Source organism: Delphinapterus leucas, chromosome 8 (genome assembly GCF_059928025.1).
Source record: "Delphinapterus leucas isolate spDelLeu-1000000601 "Yukka" chromosome 8, BTC_Dleu_Yukka2, whole genome shotgun sequence".
NCBI classification, from domain to species: Eukaryota; Metazoa; Chordata; class Mammalia; order Artiodactyla; family Monodontidae; genus Delphinapterus; species Delphinapterus leucas.
In genome coordinates this window covers 108,101,231-108,120,039 of record NC_143136.1, presented here as the reverse complement: position 1 = coordinate 108,120,039, position 18,809 = coordinate 108,101,231, and the positions used below count along the sequence as shown (strand labels likewise).

General features: G+C 37.3%; 1 protein-coding gene across 8 annotated transcripts in view; it reads left to right on the top strand.

The window, feature by feature from the left end:
* Positions 1-18,809, top strand: part of WDR33 (WD repeat domain 33) — a 101,160-nt gene that overhangs the window by 24,544 nt on the left and 57,807 nt on the right. For 7 of the 8 annotated variants that reach the window (XM_089916925.1, XM_089916924.1, XM_089916923.1 and 4 more), the window contains exons 2-4: positions 14,992-15,218; positions 16,453-16,521; positions 17,106-17,210. In XM_089916925.1, coding sequence (XP_089773051.1) covers positions 15,015-15,218; positions 16,453-16,521; positions 17,106-17,210 — 378 coding nt within the window. In that variant the 5' untranslated portion in view covers positions 14,992-15,014. Of the gene's footprint in view, positions 1-13,722; positions 14,112-14,991; positions 15,219-16,452; positions 16,522-17,105; positions 17,211-18,809 lie in introns of those variants that run through there. The other variant, XM_089916921.1, reaches the window with a different exon arrangement.

Genomic DNA, 18,809 nt, shown 5'->3' with positions numbered 1-18,809 from the left:
CGCAGGTTAGATCCTGCATGCCGCACCTAGCAGCCAAAAAAACCCCCACACACACAATTACAGGGATAGGAAACAGATCAATGGTTGCCGGGGGCTAGGAGTAGTGGTAGGAGATCTGTAACAGCGGGCCAGTGTGAAGGAATATATGGGGGTGGTGGAACTGTTCTACATCTTGATTGTTCCATGGTTCTGTGCATTTGTTAAAACTTAGAAAGGTATACCAAAAAGTGAATTTTGCTGCATGTAGCTTTTTTTTTTTTTACAGGTATATTTTATTTATTTTATTTTATTTTTAAAATAAATTTATTTTTGGCTGCATTGGGTCTTCGTTGCTGTGCGTGGGCTTTCTCTAGTTGTGGCGAGCGGGGGCTACTCTTTGTTGTGTGTGGGCTTCTCACTTCGGTGGTTTCTCTTGTTGTGGAGCATGGGCTCTAGGTGCTCAGCCTTCAGTAGTTTGGCATGCTGGCTCTAGAGCATGGGCTTCAGTAGTTGTGGCACACGGGCTTAGTTGCTCCGTGGCATGTGGGGTCTTCCCGGAGCAGGGCTCAAACCTGTGTCCCCTGCATTGGCAGGCAGATTCTTAACCACTGAACCACCAGGGGAGTCCCTTGCATGTAACTTTAAAAATAAATTAATCAAGAGTATGAGAAGATAAGCCACAGACTGAGAGAAGATATTTGCAGAAGACATATCTGATAAAAGACTGTTACCCAAGATATGCAGAGAACTCTTAAAACTTAACAATAAGAAAATGTAGAACTCAGTTTAAAAAACGGGCAAAAGATCTGAACAGACACCTCTCCAAAGAAGATATACAGGTGACAAGTAAGAATATGGAAAGATGCCTAGCATCATACATCATTAGGGAATTGCAAATTAAAACAACGAGATACCACTGCACACCTGTTAGAATGTCTAAAATCCAAAACACTGACATCACCAAATGCTGGTGAGGCTGTGGAGCAACACAAAGTCTCATTCATTGCTGGTGGAAATGCAAAATGGTGCAGCCACTTTGGACAGTTTGTTAGTTTTTTACAAAATGAAGTATACTTAAAAAAAATTATTTATTTGGCTGTGCTGGGTCTTAGTTGCGGCATGTGGGATCTAGTTCCCTGACCAGGGATCGAACCCAGGTCCCCTACTGGAAGTGTGGAGTCTTAACCACTGGACCACCAGGGAAGTCCCAAAATGAAGTATACTCTTACCAGAGGATCCAGTAATCGCACTTCTTGGTGTTTAACCAAATTAGTTGAAAGTAAATTCATAGAAAAAACTTGCATGTGAATGTTTATAGTAACTTCATTACTAATTGCCAAAACTTAGGTAACCAAGATATACTTTATAGGTGAGTGGATAAACAAAGAGTGGTACATCCAGACAATGGAATGTTAGTCAGTGCTAAAAAGAAATGAGCTAAGCTATTGTGGAAAAGACCTGGAGGGACTTTAAATACATACTGCTGTGTGAAAGAAGTCAATCTGAATACATTTTTCAAAACCCATAGGATGTACAACACCGAGAGTGAACCCTTATATAAACTTTAGGCTTTGGGTGATAGTGATGTGTTAATATTGGTACACTGATTTTAACTTTCAGTCTGATGCTGAATGTTGTGAGGGAGGGGTACTGTGCGCAGGAACTCTGTGCCTTCTGCTCACTTTTGCTGTGGACCTAGAACTGCTTTAAAAGATAAAAGTGTATAGGAATAAACCTGCCCAAGGAGGTGAACGACTTATATGCTGAGGACTATAAAACTAATAAAGGAAATTGAAGATGATTCAAAGAAATGGAAAGGTATCCCATGCTCTTGGATTGGAAGAATTAATATTGTTAAAATGGCCATACTGCCCAAAGCAATCTACAGATTCAATGTGATCCCAATCAAATTACCCATTACATTTTCACAGAACTAGAACAAATAATCCTGAAGTTAACATGGAACTATAAAAGACCCAGAATTGCCAAAGCAATCCTGAGGAAAAAGAACAAAGCAGGAGGGATAACCCTCCCAGACTTCAGAGACTACTACAAAGCTAAAGCAATCAAAACAGCATGGTATTGGCACAAAAACAGATATCTGGATCAATGAAACAGAAAAGACCACTCAGAAACAAACCCACACAACTAAGATCAACTAATTTCCATCAGAGGAGGCAAGTACATACAATGGGAGAAAGATAGTCTCTACAGCAAGTGGTGTTGGGAAAGTCAGACAGCTGCATGTAAATCAATAAAGTTAACACACTCTCACACCATACACAAAAATAAATTCAAAATGGCTTAAAGCCTTAAGTAAGACATGGCACTGTAAACTCCTAAAAGAGAACATAGGCAAAACATTCTTCGACATAAATTGTATCAGTGTTCTCTTAGGTCAGTCACCCAAGGCTATAGAAATAAAAGCAAAATAAACAAATGTGACCTAATCAAACTTACAAGCTTTTGCACAGCAAAGGAAGCAATACAAAACAAAAAGACAACCTGTGGAATGGGAGAAAATATTTGTAAACTATGTGACCGACAAGGGATTAATTTCCAAAATACACAAACAGCTCATACAACTCAACAACAAAAACCCAATCGAAAAATGGGCAGAGAACTTAAATAGACATTTCTCCAAAGAAGACATACAGACGGCCAACAGGCACATGAAAAGATGCTCAACATTGCTAATTATTAGAGAAATGCAAATCAAAACTACCATGAGGTATCACCTCACACTGGTCAGAATGGCCATCATTAAAAAGTCTACAAATAACAAATGATGGAGAGTGTGGAGAAAAGGGAGCTCTTCTACACCATTGGTGGGAATGTAAATTGGTGCAGCCACTATGGAAAACGGTATGGAGGTTCCTCAAAAAACTAAAAATAGAGTTGCCATATGATCCAGCAATCCCACTCCTTGGCATATATCCAGTTAAAATTATAATTCAAAAGGTACATGCACCCTTATGTTCATAGCAGCACTATTCACAATAGCCAAGACATGGAAGCAACCTAAATATCCATCGACAGATGAATGGATAAAGATGATGTGGTACGTATATACAATGGAATGCTACTCAGCCATAAAAAAGAATGAAATAATGCCATTTGCAGCAATATGGATGGACCTAGAGATTATCATATTAAGTGAAGTAAGTCAGAAGGAGAAAGACAAATACCGTATGTTATCGTATGTGGAATCTAAAATATGACACAAATGAACTTATCTGTGAAACAGAAACAGATTCACAGACATAGAGAACAGACTTGTGGTTGTCAGAGGGGGAGGAGGGGAGGGGGAGAGATGGAGTGATAGTTTGGGGTTAGTAGATGCAAACCATTACATGTAAAGTTGATAAACAACAAGGTCCTACAGTATAGCACAGAGAACTAGATTCAATATCTTGTGATAAACCATAATGGAAAAGAATATACAAAAAAATGTATACATATGTGTAACTGAATCACTTTGCTGTACAGCAGAAGTTAACACAATATTGTAAATCAACTGTAATTTTTTAAAGTATATAAAAAAATTAAATAAATTTAAATGAAAAGAATGACAAGCTATGGCATTCAGACTTCTTGAGTATATGTTAAATATTTTTCTTGAAGATGAATGTAAGTAGACTGTTGCTTCAAGGAAAGAAACTTAGTATTTGTTGCCAGTGATAAAAATTGAGTTTTCAAGCAAGAATTAGAGTTTTGGAAAACTTGTGTCTGTGAGGTTGAGTTTCCCAGTAATTAATAGTTTTTATGATGAGATCAATGCTGATTTTAATAAAAATGATTATTACATGTTTTGTAAGAAGTGTGACAGATGAAATGCCTGATTTTGTGGAACCAGTGTTTTCCAAGTGATGAGTGCATGGTGTTGAAAAACCATGCACGGTTTAAAGTTCCAAAGTGCAAAATAAACCAGTGTATTTTAATATAATAGAGTACAGAAAGCTTACTGTTGTGATTTCAGAGGCTGCATTACAGTTAATATTTAATAAACTATCACTTGTCAAGTTTTGTTGGAATATCAAAGAATACCCATAGTTTTCTGAGAAGGCTATTAAAATAAAAATCTTCCTTTTTCCAAATGTATATCTCTGTGGGTCCAGATATTTTTCATGTATTCTAACCTAAATAATAACATATTGCAGCAGATTGAATGCAGAAGCAGACATGAGAATCCAGCTGTTTTCAGTTAAGCTAGACATTAAGGAGATTTGCAAAAATGTGAAAAACAATGCCAGTCTCTCATTACTTGTTTCTGGTGAAGGCAAAATAGTTATTATAATAGGTTTATCATTATTCTAAATTAAATTAATAAATACTTTGGATTTTTCTGTTTTAATTTCTAATATGGCAAGTATCTATGGATATAAATACAACAATTAACAAAAATTGGGGGGAAATCCTCAATTTTAAGAGTAGGGCTTCCCTGGTGGCGCAGTGGTTGAGAGTCCGCCTGCCGATGCAGGGGACACGGGTTCGTGCCCTGGTCCGGGAAGATCCCACATGCCGTGGAGCGGCTGGGCCCGCGAGCCGTGGCCTCTGGGCCTGTGCGTCCGGAGCCTGTGCTCCGTAACGGGAGAGGCCACAACAGTGAGAGGCCCGCGTACCACAAAACAACAACAACAACAACAAAAAAGAGTAAAGCGGTCCTGAAATAAAAAGTTTTAAGAATTTGCTGCTATAAAGAAACTGTTTCATTGAATTCCCTGGTGGTCCGGTGATTAGGACTTGGCGCTTTCACTGCTGTGGCCGGGGTTCGATCCCTGGTTGGGGAACTAAGATCTCACAAGCTGCAGGGTGCAGCTAAAAAAAAGAAAAGAAACTGTTTCAGAAGTAAGCTATCCAAGTTACTTTGTCCAGTGGTTCCCAAATTTTGCCACACTAACGTATCACCTGGGAGCTTTTAAAACTCTGCTGCCCAGTTCATATCCCATACTATTAAATCAGAATGAAGATGAGACCCTTAAAGTCTGGCCTTAGGAACTGCTGACTTCAACTCACACTTGAATCTTTGAATTCCTTATCTTTAATTTAGGAGGTCACTTTATGATTACTTACCTTATCTAGAAAATGGGGCATGGTTTCTGTTTACTTTTACAAAGGTAGTTCGCTATTCCAGTGAGAATTGGTTTGTCCAGTTTTTATTGGTTTAGACAGTTGATAAATTACAATGCAGTTTGAAAAGTTTAAGAATGGAAAGTCCTCTTTCTATGCTAATGACAAGGGGAAATAAACATATCCAATAACCACTGACTTTATCTCCATTGAAAACCGTTGATGGTACAGGTCCCTTATCCCAGAATCACACTTTTGAAATATTGAGTTGTTACTTTCCAGTTGAGTAGACAGTCAGATTTGTGGTCATATGTTCATTAAATATTAAAGTTAGCTTTTGAAATGGCACAGAAAACTGAATGTAAAAGCCCAAATACAGTACCACGTAACATGTATATTAAACTGGTCGAGTGCAGTATCCACTAAAATGTTTCAGTACCCTTGTACCTAACTATACAACCAAAGCTGCTTACCCCAAGTTACAAAGAATTATGCAGGTAAATCTGAGGCTGAAAGCAATAAAAGTTGGAAAACTCCTACACTGAGAGTTAAGTAAAGTTGATCTTTAATGTCAGATTTAGTCATCAGCAAGATACAGAATCGTGAACTCTTAAAAACTACTTATTTAAACAGTTGCCTTCTTGTTTATTCTTTAAAAGATGGAGGGCTACCCTGGTGGCGCAGTGGTAGAGAGTCCGCCTGCCGATGTAGGGGACACGGGTTCGTGTCCTGGTCCGGGAAGATCCCACATGCCGCGGAGCGGCTTGGCCCCTAAGCCATGGCCGCTGAGCCATGGCTGCTGAGCCTGCGCGTCCGGAGCGTGTGCTCCGCAACGGGAGAGGCCACAACAGTGAGAGGCCCGCATACCGCAAAAAAAAAAAAAAAAAAAAAAAAAGATGGCATGGTCTCAACATAACGTCTCCTGATTTGTTCAGGATTCATATTTATCAATGATTGGACATTGAAGAGAGAACATATTGATCACTGTGTTATTGGCCTTTTTCTTTACCACTCGTGTAGATCCCCTCAAAGTTCTATGGCAGATTAGGTATCAGGTCTCTTTTAGGGTAGATTCTCCATCTCAGGACCTAATGGTCTGGTGATAATCTTCAGTAGAGGTTCCCAGGCTGAGGTTCTGACCTAGGGGAGCAGGTTTGTGTTAATGAGGGTGGTGATCTTAAAATCTTTTGTTATTTTTAAAAGCCCTTCAGTAATTGTACTTGCTATCCTAACTATTTAATGCATCAGTAGTTTGCTTTCGGTTAGAATTCTTTCAGTTTGGGGAAACAAGCTTTCATGTGCTGATCAGAAAGCTCTGATTAGTGGTTGACACGGTAAGAATTGTTATATTTCATAGTTCAACCAGATTCTGGTGCCATAGCTACTGTAGCCAGGCACTGTACCCACACTAGACAGATGCTGTATTTGAACTTATTTGGCTATGGATTCTCAGTGGCAGCAGAAATTAAGTCATCATAAGCAGAAGATAGCATAAATAAGAAACTGTGGTCTTCACTGAACGGTTTGTTAACATTAAACCATTTGCTTTCACTTTTTTTTTTTTTTGCGGAATGCGGGCCTCTCACTGTTGTGGCCACTGCCGCCCCCCATTGCGGAGCACAGGCTCCGGACGCGCAGGCTCAGCGGCCATGGCTCACGGGCCCAGCCGCTCCGTGGCACGTGGGATCTTCCCGGACCGGGGCACAAACCTGTGTCCCCTGCGTCGGCAGGCGGACTCTCAACCACTGCGCCACCAGGGAAGCCCTGCTTTCATTTTTGACAAATTAACAGGAAGGAAATACTTTTTTACATTGTGACCTAGTGTACACACATGTACAACCAAAACAAGTTTTACAGAAGCAGTTCTTTCCTTTAAAATGTGTGGTTCAATCTTGTCTGTTCTATTTTTTAAATTATTAAAGTAATACTAGTTGTCAGCCACATTGATTTTAGGAACCACCAATAGGATATGACTTCTGGTTTAAAGGAAAAACATTACTTCAGAGCAATTGATGAACTTTCAGGCCATGGAGGTTTCTTTTCAGATCTACCCTCCTGAATCGTAAAGATATTTTTATTCAATTGTGTGAAGCATTTAGTAAATTCATTTTGGATTGAATTTGTTGAATTAGTTAAGGTTTAGTAATGTTATTTTCCAATAAAAAATACATTTGACCCTTGACCAATGTGGGTTTGATCTGTGCAGGTCCACTTAGACACAGATGGTTTTCAGTAGTAAATACTACAGTACTGCATGGTCCATTTGTTGGTTGAATCTGAAGTTGCGAAGAACCGTGGATATGGAGGGCTGACTATAAGTTATACTCAGGTTAACCCCGCATTGTTCAAGAGTCAACTGTACACCTTTCCGCCTGTGTTTTAGTTGGAGATTGGCTGTGATGGTAAAATTTTTCTCATGGAGTCAGAAATGTTTGCTTGGGGAAGATTATTTTGGATTACGTTTGGTTGGGGAAAAGATTATTCAGGATGTGGTGTGCTGAATGAATGAATGTTACTTATTTTTGTTTCTTCTGTCTTTTCCTCCAACCTTCCCCCACCCCACCCTGAATTTAAACTTCTTGAGGCTGAACTGTGCAGTAAGCATCCTGTGTTATATCCCTATTGCCTATGGATAGTTCCTGGTAAACAAGCATAGTAGATTCTCAGTTTAGTAGTATTCTCACATTGCTTTCTTGATGAGCTCTTCTGTTCTGATGAACTGTCAGTCTTGAGGACAGACTTTGTGTGTGTGTCTGTCTTTAGCCTGTCAAGTAGTTAGTGCTCATTGATTACTTCTTGAAATGAATTACATTTCTTGTTATGCTTCCCCATGTCACAGGGTTTTTTTCAACAAATTCAACAGTTCCTAAGTATGTATTCATAGCCAGTAACTAGTAACTGCCTCAGTGAATTTGGTGGTGCCTGCTCATTATTAATAACTTTTGCTATATAATTTTCAATTTAAGTCTTACATCTCATAAATCTCTTTCTGTTCATTCTGCTATTGTTGCTCTAATTTTTGAGCTTGTGTTACTACTAGTATAGAGCTTTTATTACTTTAATTAGAAGTTAGGTTCAATAAAATGAGTTATTGTTTAGCACAATTCTACAATGTGAAACTTGTAATGACTTTTCTTTAAGAAAAGCATTTGTGGTTCACCGGTCAGAATGGCCATCATCAAAAAATCTACAAACAATAAATGCTGGAGAGGGTGTGGAGAAAAGGGAACCCTCTTGCACTGTTGGTAGGAATGTAAATTGATACAGCCACTATGGAGAAGAGTATGGAGGTTCCTTAAAAAACTAAAAGTCCCACTACTGGGCATATACCCTGAGAAAACCATAATTCAAAAAGAGTCATGTACCAAAATGTTGATTGCAGCTCTATTTACAATAGCCAGGACATGGAAGCAACCTAAGTGTCCATCAACAGATGACTGGATAAAGAAGATGTGGCACATATATACAATGGAATATTACTCAGCCATAAAAAGAAACGAAATTGGGTTATTTTAGTGAGGTGGATGGACCTAGAGTTTGTCATACAGAGTGAAGTAAGTCAGAAAGAGAAAAATACCATATGCTAACACGTGTATATGGAATCTAAGAAAAAAAAAAGGTCATGAAGAACCTAGGGGCAAGATGGGAATAAAGACACAGACCTACTAGGGAATGGACTTGAGGATATGGGGAGGGGGAAGGGTAAGCGGGGACAAAGTGAGAGAGTGGCATGGACATACATACACTACCAAACGTAAAATAGATAGCTAGTGGGAAGCAGCCACATAGCACAGGGAGATCAGCTCGGTGCTTTGTGACCACCTAGAGGGGTGGGATAGGGAGGGTGGGAGGCAGGGAGATGCAAGAAGGAAGAGATATGGGAACATATGTATATATATAACTGATTCACTTTGTTATAAAGCAGAAACTAACCATTGTAAAGCAATTATACTCCAATAAAGATGTTAAAAAAGATATCTTTGTAAATAATGACTATCAATATTTTAAATATATCAATTCTTCCCAAAGTGATCTAGAGATTTGCTGTAATGGCAATTCATATATAAAAGTTGTCTGTTTATTTGGTAGAACATGACAATCATGTTATTAATCATAAAATTAATATGTAAAAAAAAGGAAAATGGAGGAACAATAACAAAAAACAAAAACATGAGACATGTAGAAAACCAAAGGTAAAGTGTTAAACATAAATAAATCCTACCATATCAACAATAAAAACTACATGTAATGAATTAAACAATACAATCAAAAGTCATATATTGTCAAACTGGATTTAAAAAAATGTTTTCTATAGGAGACACTCCTTGGATTCAAAGGTCTAATGTGTACAAAGTAAAAGGATGAAAAAATATACATCATGCATATAGCAACCATAAGCATGCTGAAGTGGCTATACTAATACCAGAAAAAATAGACTTTAAAACAAACAAAAAATTACTAGATATGAAAAGGGACATTTTATGATAAAAAAGGGAAGATACAAAAATTATTAACATATGTGTCCTGAATAAGATAAAACCAAAATACATGAAGAAGAAAATAGCAAAATACACGAAGAATTGAAGGAAGACATAGATAATTCCACAACATTAGGTAGAGGCTTCAGTACTCCATGGTCAATAATGGATAGAACAATTAGGTAGAAGATCAACAAGGATATAGAAGACTTGGACAACACTCTGAATTATCAAGACCTAATAAATGTCTACAGAACACTCAACCGAACAGTAAATTACGCATCCTTCTCAACTACATGTGAAACGTTTTCCAGTATAGATGACATGCTAGGCTAAAAGACAAGAGATTGAAACCCACATACATTGCTGGTGGGAATGTAAAATGGGTGGCCACTTTGCAGAACAGCTTGACAGTTCCTCCAAATGTTAAACATAGAGTTACCGTATGACCCAGCAGTTCCACTACTAAATATATACCTAACAGAAATAAAAACTTATGTTTGCACAAAAGCTTGTACGTGAATGTTCACAGAAGCATGTTTATACAAACAAAAGTTGGAAAAAACTCAGATGTCAATCTGATAAATGAATAAACAAAATGTGGAATATCCATACAATAGAATAGCATTCAGCTATAAAAAGGAATGAAATATTGATCCATGTTACAACATGGATGAACCATGAAAGCATTATGTAAAGTAAAAGCAGCCACTCACGAAAGATCACGTATTGTATGGTCCCATTTATATGAAATGCCCAGAAGAGCAAATCTGTAGAGGCAGAAAGTGGATTGGTGATTGCCTAGGACTGAGAGGGTTGAGGAGAATGAAAAAGCATTGTAAATGTGTAATGGGTTTTTTTGTGGGGGGACAGAAATCTAAAATTGGATGTTGTGATGGTTACACAAGTCTTTTAGTGGTTACACTAAGAACCACTGAATTGTATACATTAAAGTGTTGAAATTATGGTATGTAAATTACATCCCAATAAAGCTGTTAAAAAAAGAAAACATTTGTGGTTTTTTCCCTATCTTCATTTATAACCTTGGTAGTATCACATGACTAAGATTATAAAAGGTTATTTTGTAATAGTTGGGACAAGAAGCAGAATTATAATGCTTGTATGGATTTGCATACACAAACGCATCTGGGTATTCCAGTTTGTTCAACAGACTAGTCAGTACATTGGCTAAAAGAATAATATATTTCATGCAAAATAATATCTTTGAGCAAAAAGGATCTTTGAAGTTATCTACATTAGACTTGTTGTCCAGGTTGAGAAAACAGATGCAGAGAAGTGGCATGACCTGCCTAATTTTGGAGAGTAGTTTTAAGCTTGAAGGCTAAGAATATGCTGCAGACTTTTGTGACTTCAGAGGAGTCTTTGTATTTGCGAAAAATAGAGATGGGGACCAAAAAACACAAAGTATGAAATCTGTGAACTTAGAAGTGATATTCAGTGAATTACGACAATATGTTGTACCCTGTGCTAGGTGTAATAAAAAGTAGGCACTTGATAAAACTGTGCTGATTTCTTTAAACATTGAAGGTTTGTGTGTATGAGAAAGACATGAATTCAATGATTCAGGTGATTTTTTTTCCTTAGCAATTTGGTTCTATTGTTAGTATGTGTTTAATAATCATACGCAAATTACTTATGCTCATTCTGCCTCAGTTTCTGTGTTGCCTACAGCCCCATTCTCCCCACCCCATCCCCTCTTATCTCCCTCCCTCCCGCTCTACCCCAGATATGAGATGAATATGCTTTGGGGACAACCCTGCCTTCTGGTTTAAATTGTTCTCTTCTGTTAGTGTAGCTCAAGTGTGAGTACTTCAGTGAGTAGAAATTACAGTAATTATTTTTATGAAAGATAAAGCTCTTATTTCTTTTTCTGTATTTGGTTATATATATAGTTCCTTGAAGTATAGTCCTGAGTGAAGCCTGAAAAGGATAGTTTTAATGATTTGATTGATGGTTTTCCTATCTGGGTCATTCATTTTTCAACCTCATATATCAAGTTTTCTGCTGTTTCAGTCATTGAAAGCTGCTATATCATTATTGCTGAAATCTTTTGGCAACCCAAAGGAAGAAGATTTGAAGGAGAGTCAGGAGGTCCAGGTATTTTGCTCTGCCTCTGCCTCTGTGTTAGTCTGCTAGGGTTGCCATGGCAAAGTGCCACAGACTGTGTGGCTTAAACAACAGAAATTAATTTTCTCAGTTTTGGAAGTAAGAAATCTGAGATTAAGGTGTGAGCAGGGGGTTGGTTTCTTCTGAGACCTCTCTTCTTGGCTTGTAGATGGCTTTCGTCTTCCATGTTTTCACATGGCCTTCCTTCTGTGCATGCCTGTGTCCTAATATCCTTCTCTTATTGGGATGCCAGTCACAAGGGTTAGGGCTTTATCTCCAAGTGCAGTCACATTCTGAGGTACTGGAAGTTAGGACTTCAATGTATGAATTTTTGGGGGGACACAGTTCAGCTCATAACAGCCACTAAGAGGCTCTGTTTTGACTTTGGGCAAGTTACAGTGGTTTGCAGAAGTGAAGCTGAAGTGTGTAAGGCATTTATGAAGACTGGTTACTGTATTGTTAGGAGCTTTTCTTGTTTTATTTTAGGGCTGGATTTTGATTTAGAATATAATATTTTTTTCATTTTCTTCATGCTGGACATTTCTAATTTTTTTTTTTTGGCTGTGTTGGGTCTTTGTTGCTGTGCGCGGGCTTTCTCTAGTTGCGGCGAGCGGGCGCTACTCTTCGTTGTGGCACGCAGGCTTCTCTTGTTGCGGAGCACGGGCTCTAGGCGCGCTGGCTTCAGTAGTTGCAGCACTCAGGCTTAGTAGTTGTGGCTTGCGGGCTCTAGGGCACAAGCTCAGTAGTTGTGGCGCATGGGCTTAGTTGCTCCACAGCATGTGGACTGCGCCACCAGGGAAGTAAGTCCCCATGCCAGACCTTTATTTCTAGAACACAAGTGGTACTTGACCATTCAAGGAAAAGTTAAAGGCCTTTTTTACAGAACAGGTTTTGCTCAACAAATCTGTAAATGGAAAGGTCTTAAATGAAGGAGTAATATTTTTTCTAGCTTTAACATGTGAATTATTCAAGTGTTAGTAATAACACATTGGTTGTTTTGTATTTGACTTCAGTCATTTTCCTCATATTTGTACAGTAGATCCTTGGTTTGGCTCTTGGTTAGTGCTTTACATCCAGGTACCCGTCACCCAGCTTTAATACCATCAGCTTTCTGATAATGTTTCATCTACTCTCCATATAAAAGTTTTTCCAGCAGTTTAAACCCCCCATTCTTTAACTGAGGTAAAAGTCATATAACATGAAATTCACTGTCTTAACCATTTTAAAGTGTGTAATTCAGCACCACTTAGTATATTCACAGTGTCGTGCAGCCACCACCTCTGCCTGGTTCCACACATTTTCATCGTCCCCAAAGGAAACCCCATTCCCATTAAGCAGTCATTGCCCATTCTGCCCTTCCCCTGCCCCTGGCAACCACTAATATGCTTTCTGTCACTATGTATTAGCCTGTTCTGGATTTGGGTATAAATGAAATCATACAATATGTGACCTTTTACGTCTGGCTTCTTTCACTTGGGTAGTGTTTTTGAGATTCATCCATGTTGTAGCATGTGTCAGCACTTCATTCCCTTGTTTTTTTGGCTGAATAATTTTTAAGCCTCTTTTGATACGTGTAAAAATCTTTATTCTCATTTGATATCAATAATATTAGAAACTAGAATATTAGGATAATTTTATTCTAATAAAATTAGAAATTTGATGATTATAAAGTGAAAAAAATAGTAATTTTAAAATATACTTTTCAAAGCTGCATCCTTTTAGAATTACTGGAGTAGACATCTGAATTAAAGCCGTTAATTGAAATCTGCATGCTGAAACTTGGTTGGATTTATGGGATAGCTGAATAAACAGATTCCTTCACCAACCTTATTGCATTCTAATTTAATATACACACAGCCTGAGAATGTGTCTCATCTCATTACAGATGAACATTTGTCAGGGGTCTTCTGGGATTGCTCCAGAGTAGTGGGAGTAATATGTATTAGATGCACGTTTAATTGCAGTGTTTACTTTTGGTGTCTTGGGAGTCAGGACTTATCTCCCCACCCCCACCCCCACCCCACCCCCACTCCTACCCCTACCCCTACCCCTACCCCTACCCCTCCTCCTGCCCCATTTCCTTTCTGTTATCATTATTAAATGGTTTCAGGAGATACTAAAGGGACAAGGGTGAATTAGCTAGTACTAAGAATATTTTCATCCAGAGGAAATCACAGGTTTATTTTCAGGTCCTTTATTTAGTGCCTTTTTTTGTTTGTTTGTTTTTTGTTTTTGCGGTACGCGGACCTCTCACTGTTGGGGCCTCTCCCGTTGTGGAGCACAGGCTCCAGACACACAGGCTCAGCAGCCATGGCTCACGGGCCTAGCCGCTCCGCGGCACGTGGGATCTTCCCGGACCGGGGCACGAACCCGTGTTCCCTGCATCGGCAGGCTGACTCTCAACCACTGCGCCACCAGGGAAGCCCTATTTAGTGTCTTGAATGAAGAAAGGCAAATGTAAGAATATAGAAAAATAATAGAGAGTCTAATCATTCCTCATTTTCAAACAAAATTACCAAAATGGTTATAACACCCTTTATGTGTTTTTTCATGGTCTGATTTTTTTTTTCATGGTCTGATTTTTAAAATATGCTTGAAAATGTGGTTTTAAATCATGCATATTTGTATTATTGGAATGTAAGTTTAATTGGAGAACACTAAAGTTGAAAAACTGTAAGCTCTTAACATTTTTTTCTTCAGATGTTAGCTTAATATTGCCTTATAAATATGTAAATCCACATACTGAGAAATAAGTTTCTGTGGTAGTTACTTTGAGCCTGAAATTAGATATACATACTTTTAGCATTCATATGAAGTAAGATAGTTTATTCCACTTTTTACACTAGTCCTAGGAAATTTAAAAGGACAAAATGTCAGGTTTTAAAATTTTTTAGTGACTCTTATATAACATGGGGGTCTTACGATAAACTTAAAATGATGTGTTTTACTATCAAACATCTAATGAAAACTTCATTTTAAAAATGTGAACAGTTCTCAGTGATTTTACCTTCCTTACCCTCCACAATTTACCCACCCCACACGTGCACAACACAATTGCCCCAAGCTGTTATAAACAGTGATTTTTCCTTCGATCAGGCTAAATTTTACAGCAAATACTTATTCGCATTTATTCTGTGAATTGACCTTTTTCAAATGTGTAACTGGTCTCTGCCATTAAATTTAATAGTTCATTTTGGAAATAGGTTGACTAAAAGCTAAAAATGGTGCATATTAGGAAAAGGAAGAGAAGTGTAAAAAAATGTTCATTTAAAAATATTTTCAGGCAGTGTTATAGTGCTGATATGTTTGTAGTGACAGTACTTTTTCCTTACCCTAGTGTCCTAGAAGGAAAACATCACCATGGCTACAGAAATTGGTTCTCCTCCTCGTTTTTTCCATATGCCAAGGTTCCAACACCAGGCACCTCGACAACTATTTTATAAGCGACCTGATTTTGCACAGCAGCAAGCAATGCAACAGCTTACCTTTGATGGCAAACGAATGAGAAAAGCAGTAAACCGAAAAACCATAGACTATAATCCATCTGTAATTAAGTATTTGGAGGTAAGTACAGTTAATGTACTTCAGATGACCAAACTTTGGTTTCTTAAAAAGAAGAAAGTTTTTATAATGCCGGGTAATAAGTATACCTGTGTTTTTTGAATTAGTAGGATGAAGTAGAATTTCAAATGAGGCCAATCACCTCAATAAAAAAAGAGTACTTTTTTTTTTTTACTCTTTGCATGCATGAATAATCTCAAATTATTAGACTCCAACTTAAAAATAGGTTTTGTTCTAAAGGTTCACACTGTATTTCAGAAGAGGGTACTTTTGTCCAACTAGGCCAACTTTAAAACACTTGTTAAACCCACAGTGTATATGAAATGTTAAGAGACTACCAACATAAGAATATTTGTATTAGAACATGTGTTCAGAATAGTGACTTGCATGTCCAAGACACTGGCATCAGAACACGACTCTCCAAACCCCTCAGGGAAAAGGGCTCTGTTTACTTGGAGGGTTGAGCACCTACTACAGTCTTACAGGGTGAAACCAACTCTGACATGGCAAATAAAGGCAGAGTAGGGGTCTGCCTAAACCTGTGTCAGCTTGGCATATCTCCCCTTTGACTTCTTTATTTACTTGTCTTAACCTTTCTTGTCTTAAGCCTCTGTGATTTGCTTTTTTCATTGCTAACTCCACATTAATCAGGTTTTGGTCTGCTCTGCCTCCTGTGAAGAAAATTTGTCTGCTTTTCATTACCTGAGACAAGTTGTTAAAAGACCTATATGCATATTGGGCATAATTAGTATGTTGCAGGCACATAGCAAAAATATTCATTCAGAGGTAAAGACAGATTTAGGCTTTTTCAGGTGTTTCAGTTGGAAAACTAGCCTAGGAAAGTTTGGGAGGAATTAAGAAAACCAACACCAAGATAAGAGGAATTGTTTTGTGCTGAGGATTTTGAAGGAATTGGGAATGTCTGTCTACCCCTTAACCTTTTTCCTTTTACTAAGGTATGGTCAGTGAGAATGTGTTGGGGTCAGCAGCATCTTGGATGATTGGTTGGGCATAATATGAGTAAAGAAGGGAGGGAAATTCTAAGCAATGTCAGTGTGATAAGAGGGGAAATCTCTTAAGATACCCACTATTATCTGTTTTAGAACATAATGAAAAAGTTTTAGTCTTCTTTTTTCCCCATTTAACGACAGCTTGCATTTTGTAAATATTTACTTACGTTTCAGATTGAGTATAATTAGACAATATATTGATTGATTAATTAATTTATTTTTAACAGAATAGAATATGGCAAAGAGACCAGAGAGATATGCGGGCAATTCAGCCTGATGCAGGTTATTATAATGATGTAAGTATAAGATATGTCATGCTAGCTTAACAGAAACCTCTTTGCTTGGACATTTGAACTATGGGATCTCTAATTCAAACATGGACTTTTCTTTTTACATTTTTATAATTAAAACAAAACATTCCTAAAGGGATAATATAACATATCTGTGTAAGCCATGGGTTTTTTTTTTTTAAATCTCAATTTAAATTTTCCTTTTAATCTGATAACAGATGAACTTTTGATTTGGGGTTTAAAGCAGTGTCTAGCAAAAGATTGCACTGTCTCAGAGTCTCTGTAACAAGAAAGTTAATTTTAAACTTGGCTTGTTATGAATGTGTTCAGTTGTGTTGACTTTGAGAAGTAATTGGGGGAAATCTGGCACTTGATTTTATTGTTTATTTAGTAATTATGGGCATTTAACTTTCCTGTATCTCCATTTTCTTCATTTAATTACTATAGACTAATTGTAATCTATTATAATAGTGTTTTGAAAGTCCTATATGGTCCTGAATTTGTCTTTAAATGTTGAAGTAATTACCTTGTCATGTCCCTGGTTTATGCCCTGTTTGTGATCTTTAAACACCATTTTTTTTTTTTTGTAGCTGGTTCCACCTATTGGGATGTTGAATAATCCTATGAATGCAGTAACAACAAAGTTTGTTCGAACATCAACAAATAAAGTAAAGTGTCCAGTATTTGTTGTTAGGGTAAGTATTCTGTTTGATATTTTTTGGATAAATTAACTCTGAGTTAGCCTGCAAATATATTTGCAAAGAAAATTAAACATTATTTTGTATATCTGGGATAAAAATCAGTGTATTGCTTGTATTTTTATTTTGAAATATCCAATCATTTATCCACTATATCCACATTTAGTAAGGTAGTACTTTTGGATTGCTTTTCTTCATGTTGCAGTTTCCATAGAATTCTCTCTGAGCTGGCCATGGATATATATATATTGCAGCAGGTGTCTGACTTGCTCTTGAATAGGATTGTTTTGTTACTGTTTAGAGAGCAGCATCTCAAGGTGAATGAAAACTCTTAGGGTTACTAGGAAGGAAAACACCTAAGAAGAGCTGAAGACCAATGGTAGACCATAATTGTCAGCTCCATGAAGGTACATTGTAGGTACTCTACATTTTCACTAAAATTTTTAAAATATAATTTAAAAATAAATAATATATTAACATGGTTCAAATTATTAAAATTTGAAGGGGTTTGCAATAAAAAAAGTCTTCCCATCTCTGTCTCCCAGGCATCCTGTTAATATTTCCATAGATAATGGTATAATCTTTTTTTTGTGGTTTGCTAGTAAGAATGCACTTGCTGGTTAGCAGTATATCAAGTCCAGAAATGTAGGAAAGTTAATAGTCAAAGTGGAGCAAATAAGAATTGAAAAAAATAATGGGACAGAGAAAAAACAGTCATGGCAAACATTGTGGCAAATGAGCAAAATAAGCAGGTCTTCTTATTAGGGAGTTGTTGTGAGAGACAGCCGGGAGAACTGAGAGGGGCTGGAAGAGACTCTGGCTTGAGTTCCATACAAATGTGGTAGTCAGTCTTAGGCCTCCTGTTTGCTTCAGAGGCCTATTAGAGTAGAAACCATTAGTAAAGAAACATTATTTGAATGGCTTTTGTATTAGGAGAGCCAACCAGTATGTAGTGTAATTTTGCTTGCCAGGGAATTTGGGAAAAGGAGTATGATGGCAGCTAATTTTAATGTCTTGTTAGCATAACACAAAACCTTTTTGGAATGAATAAAATTTAAGCATTCTGTGTCCTGTATCTTATTAGATGGGTAAATTTCTCATTTGGGAATCAAGCTATAAGGACTTAAGAAATTTGCACATAGTAGAGGCAAGTCCAAATTATAAGGTTTTAAAGACATAAAGACTGTGAGTCCTGTGTCACCAGTTTGATTGCTTGTAGTATCTACTGGGTTGGGATCCATAGCAGATAACAGAAACTAGGAAAGTAGGAGGATTTTATTAATAAAAGTCAAAATCATGATCTGCAGGTAAACAGTAAAAGGCTGGCTTGTCATATATATCTGTGAAATTTACCAAACAGACTTCATTTCATGTATCTCATCCTATAAACACACTTGTAGTTTTCAACTCTGTGTCACACTTTTTACTAATAGGATTCTTGTATTGATATTTCATGTATTTACATCCAAGGAAAATGAACGTGTAATCTATCATAGAAACTTGAAAATAAAAGTAAGAAAAAATATGTTGCATTTTGAGTTGATAAGCATATATCACAGATTCCCTTCAGTGTGCAAATTGTGACATTGAAATAGT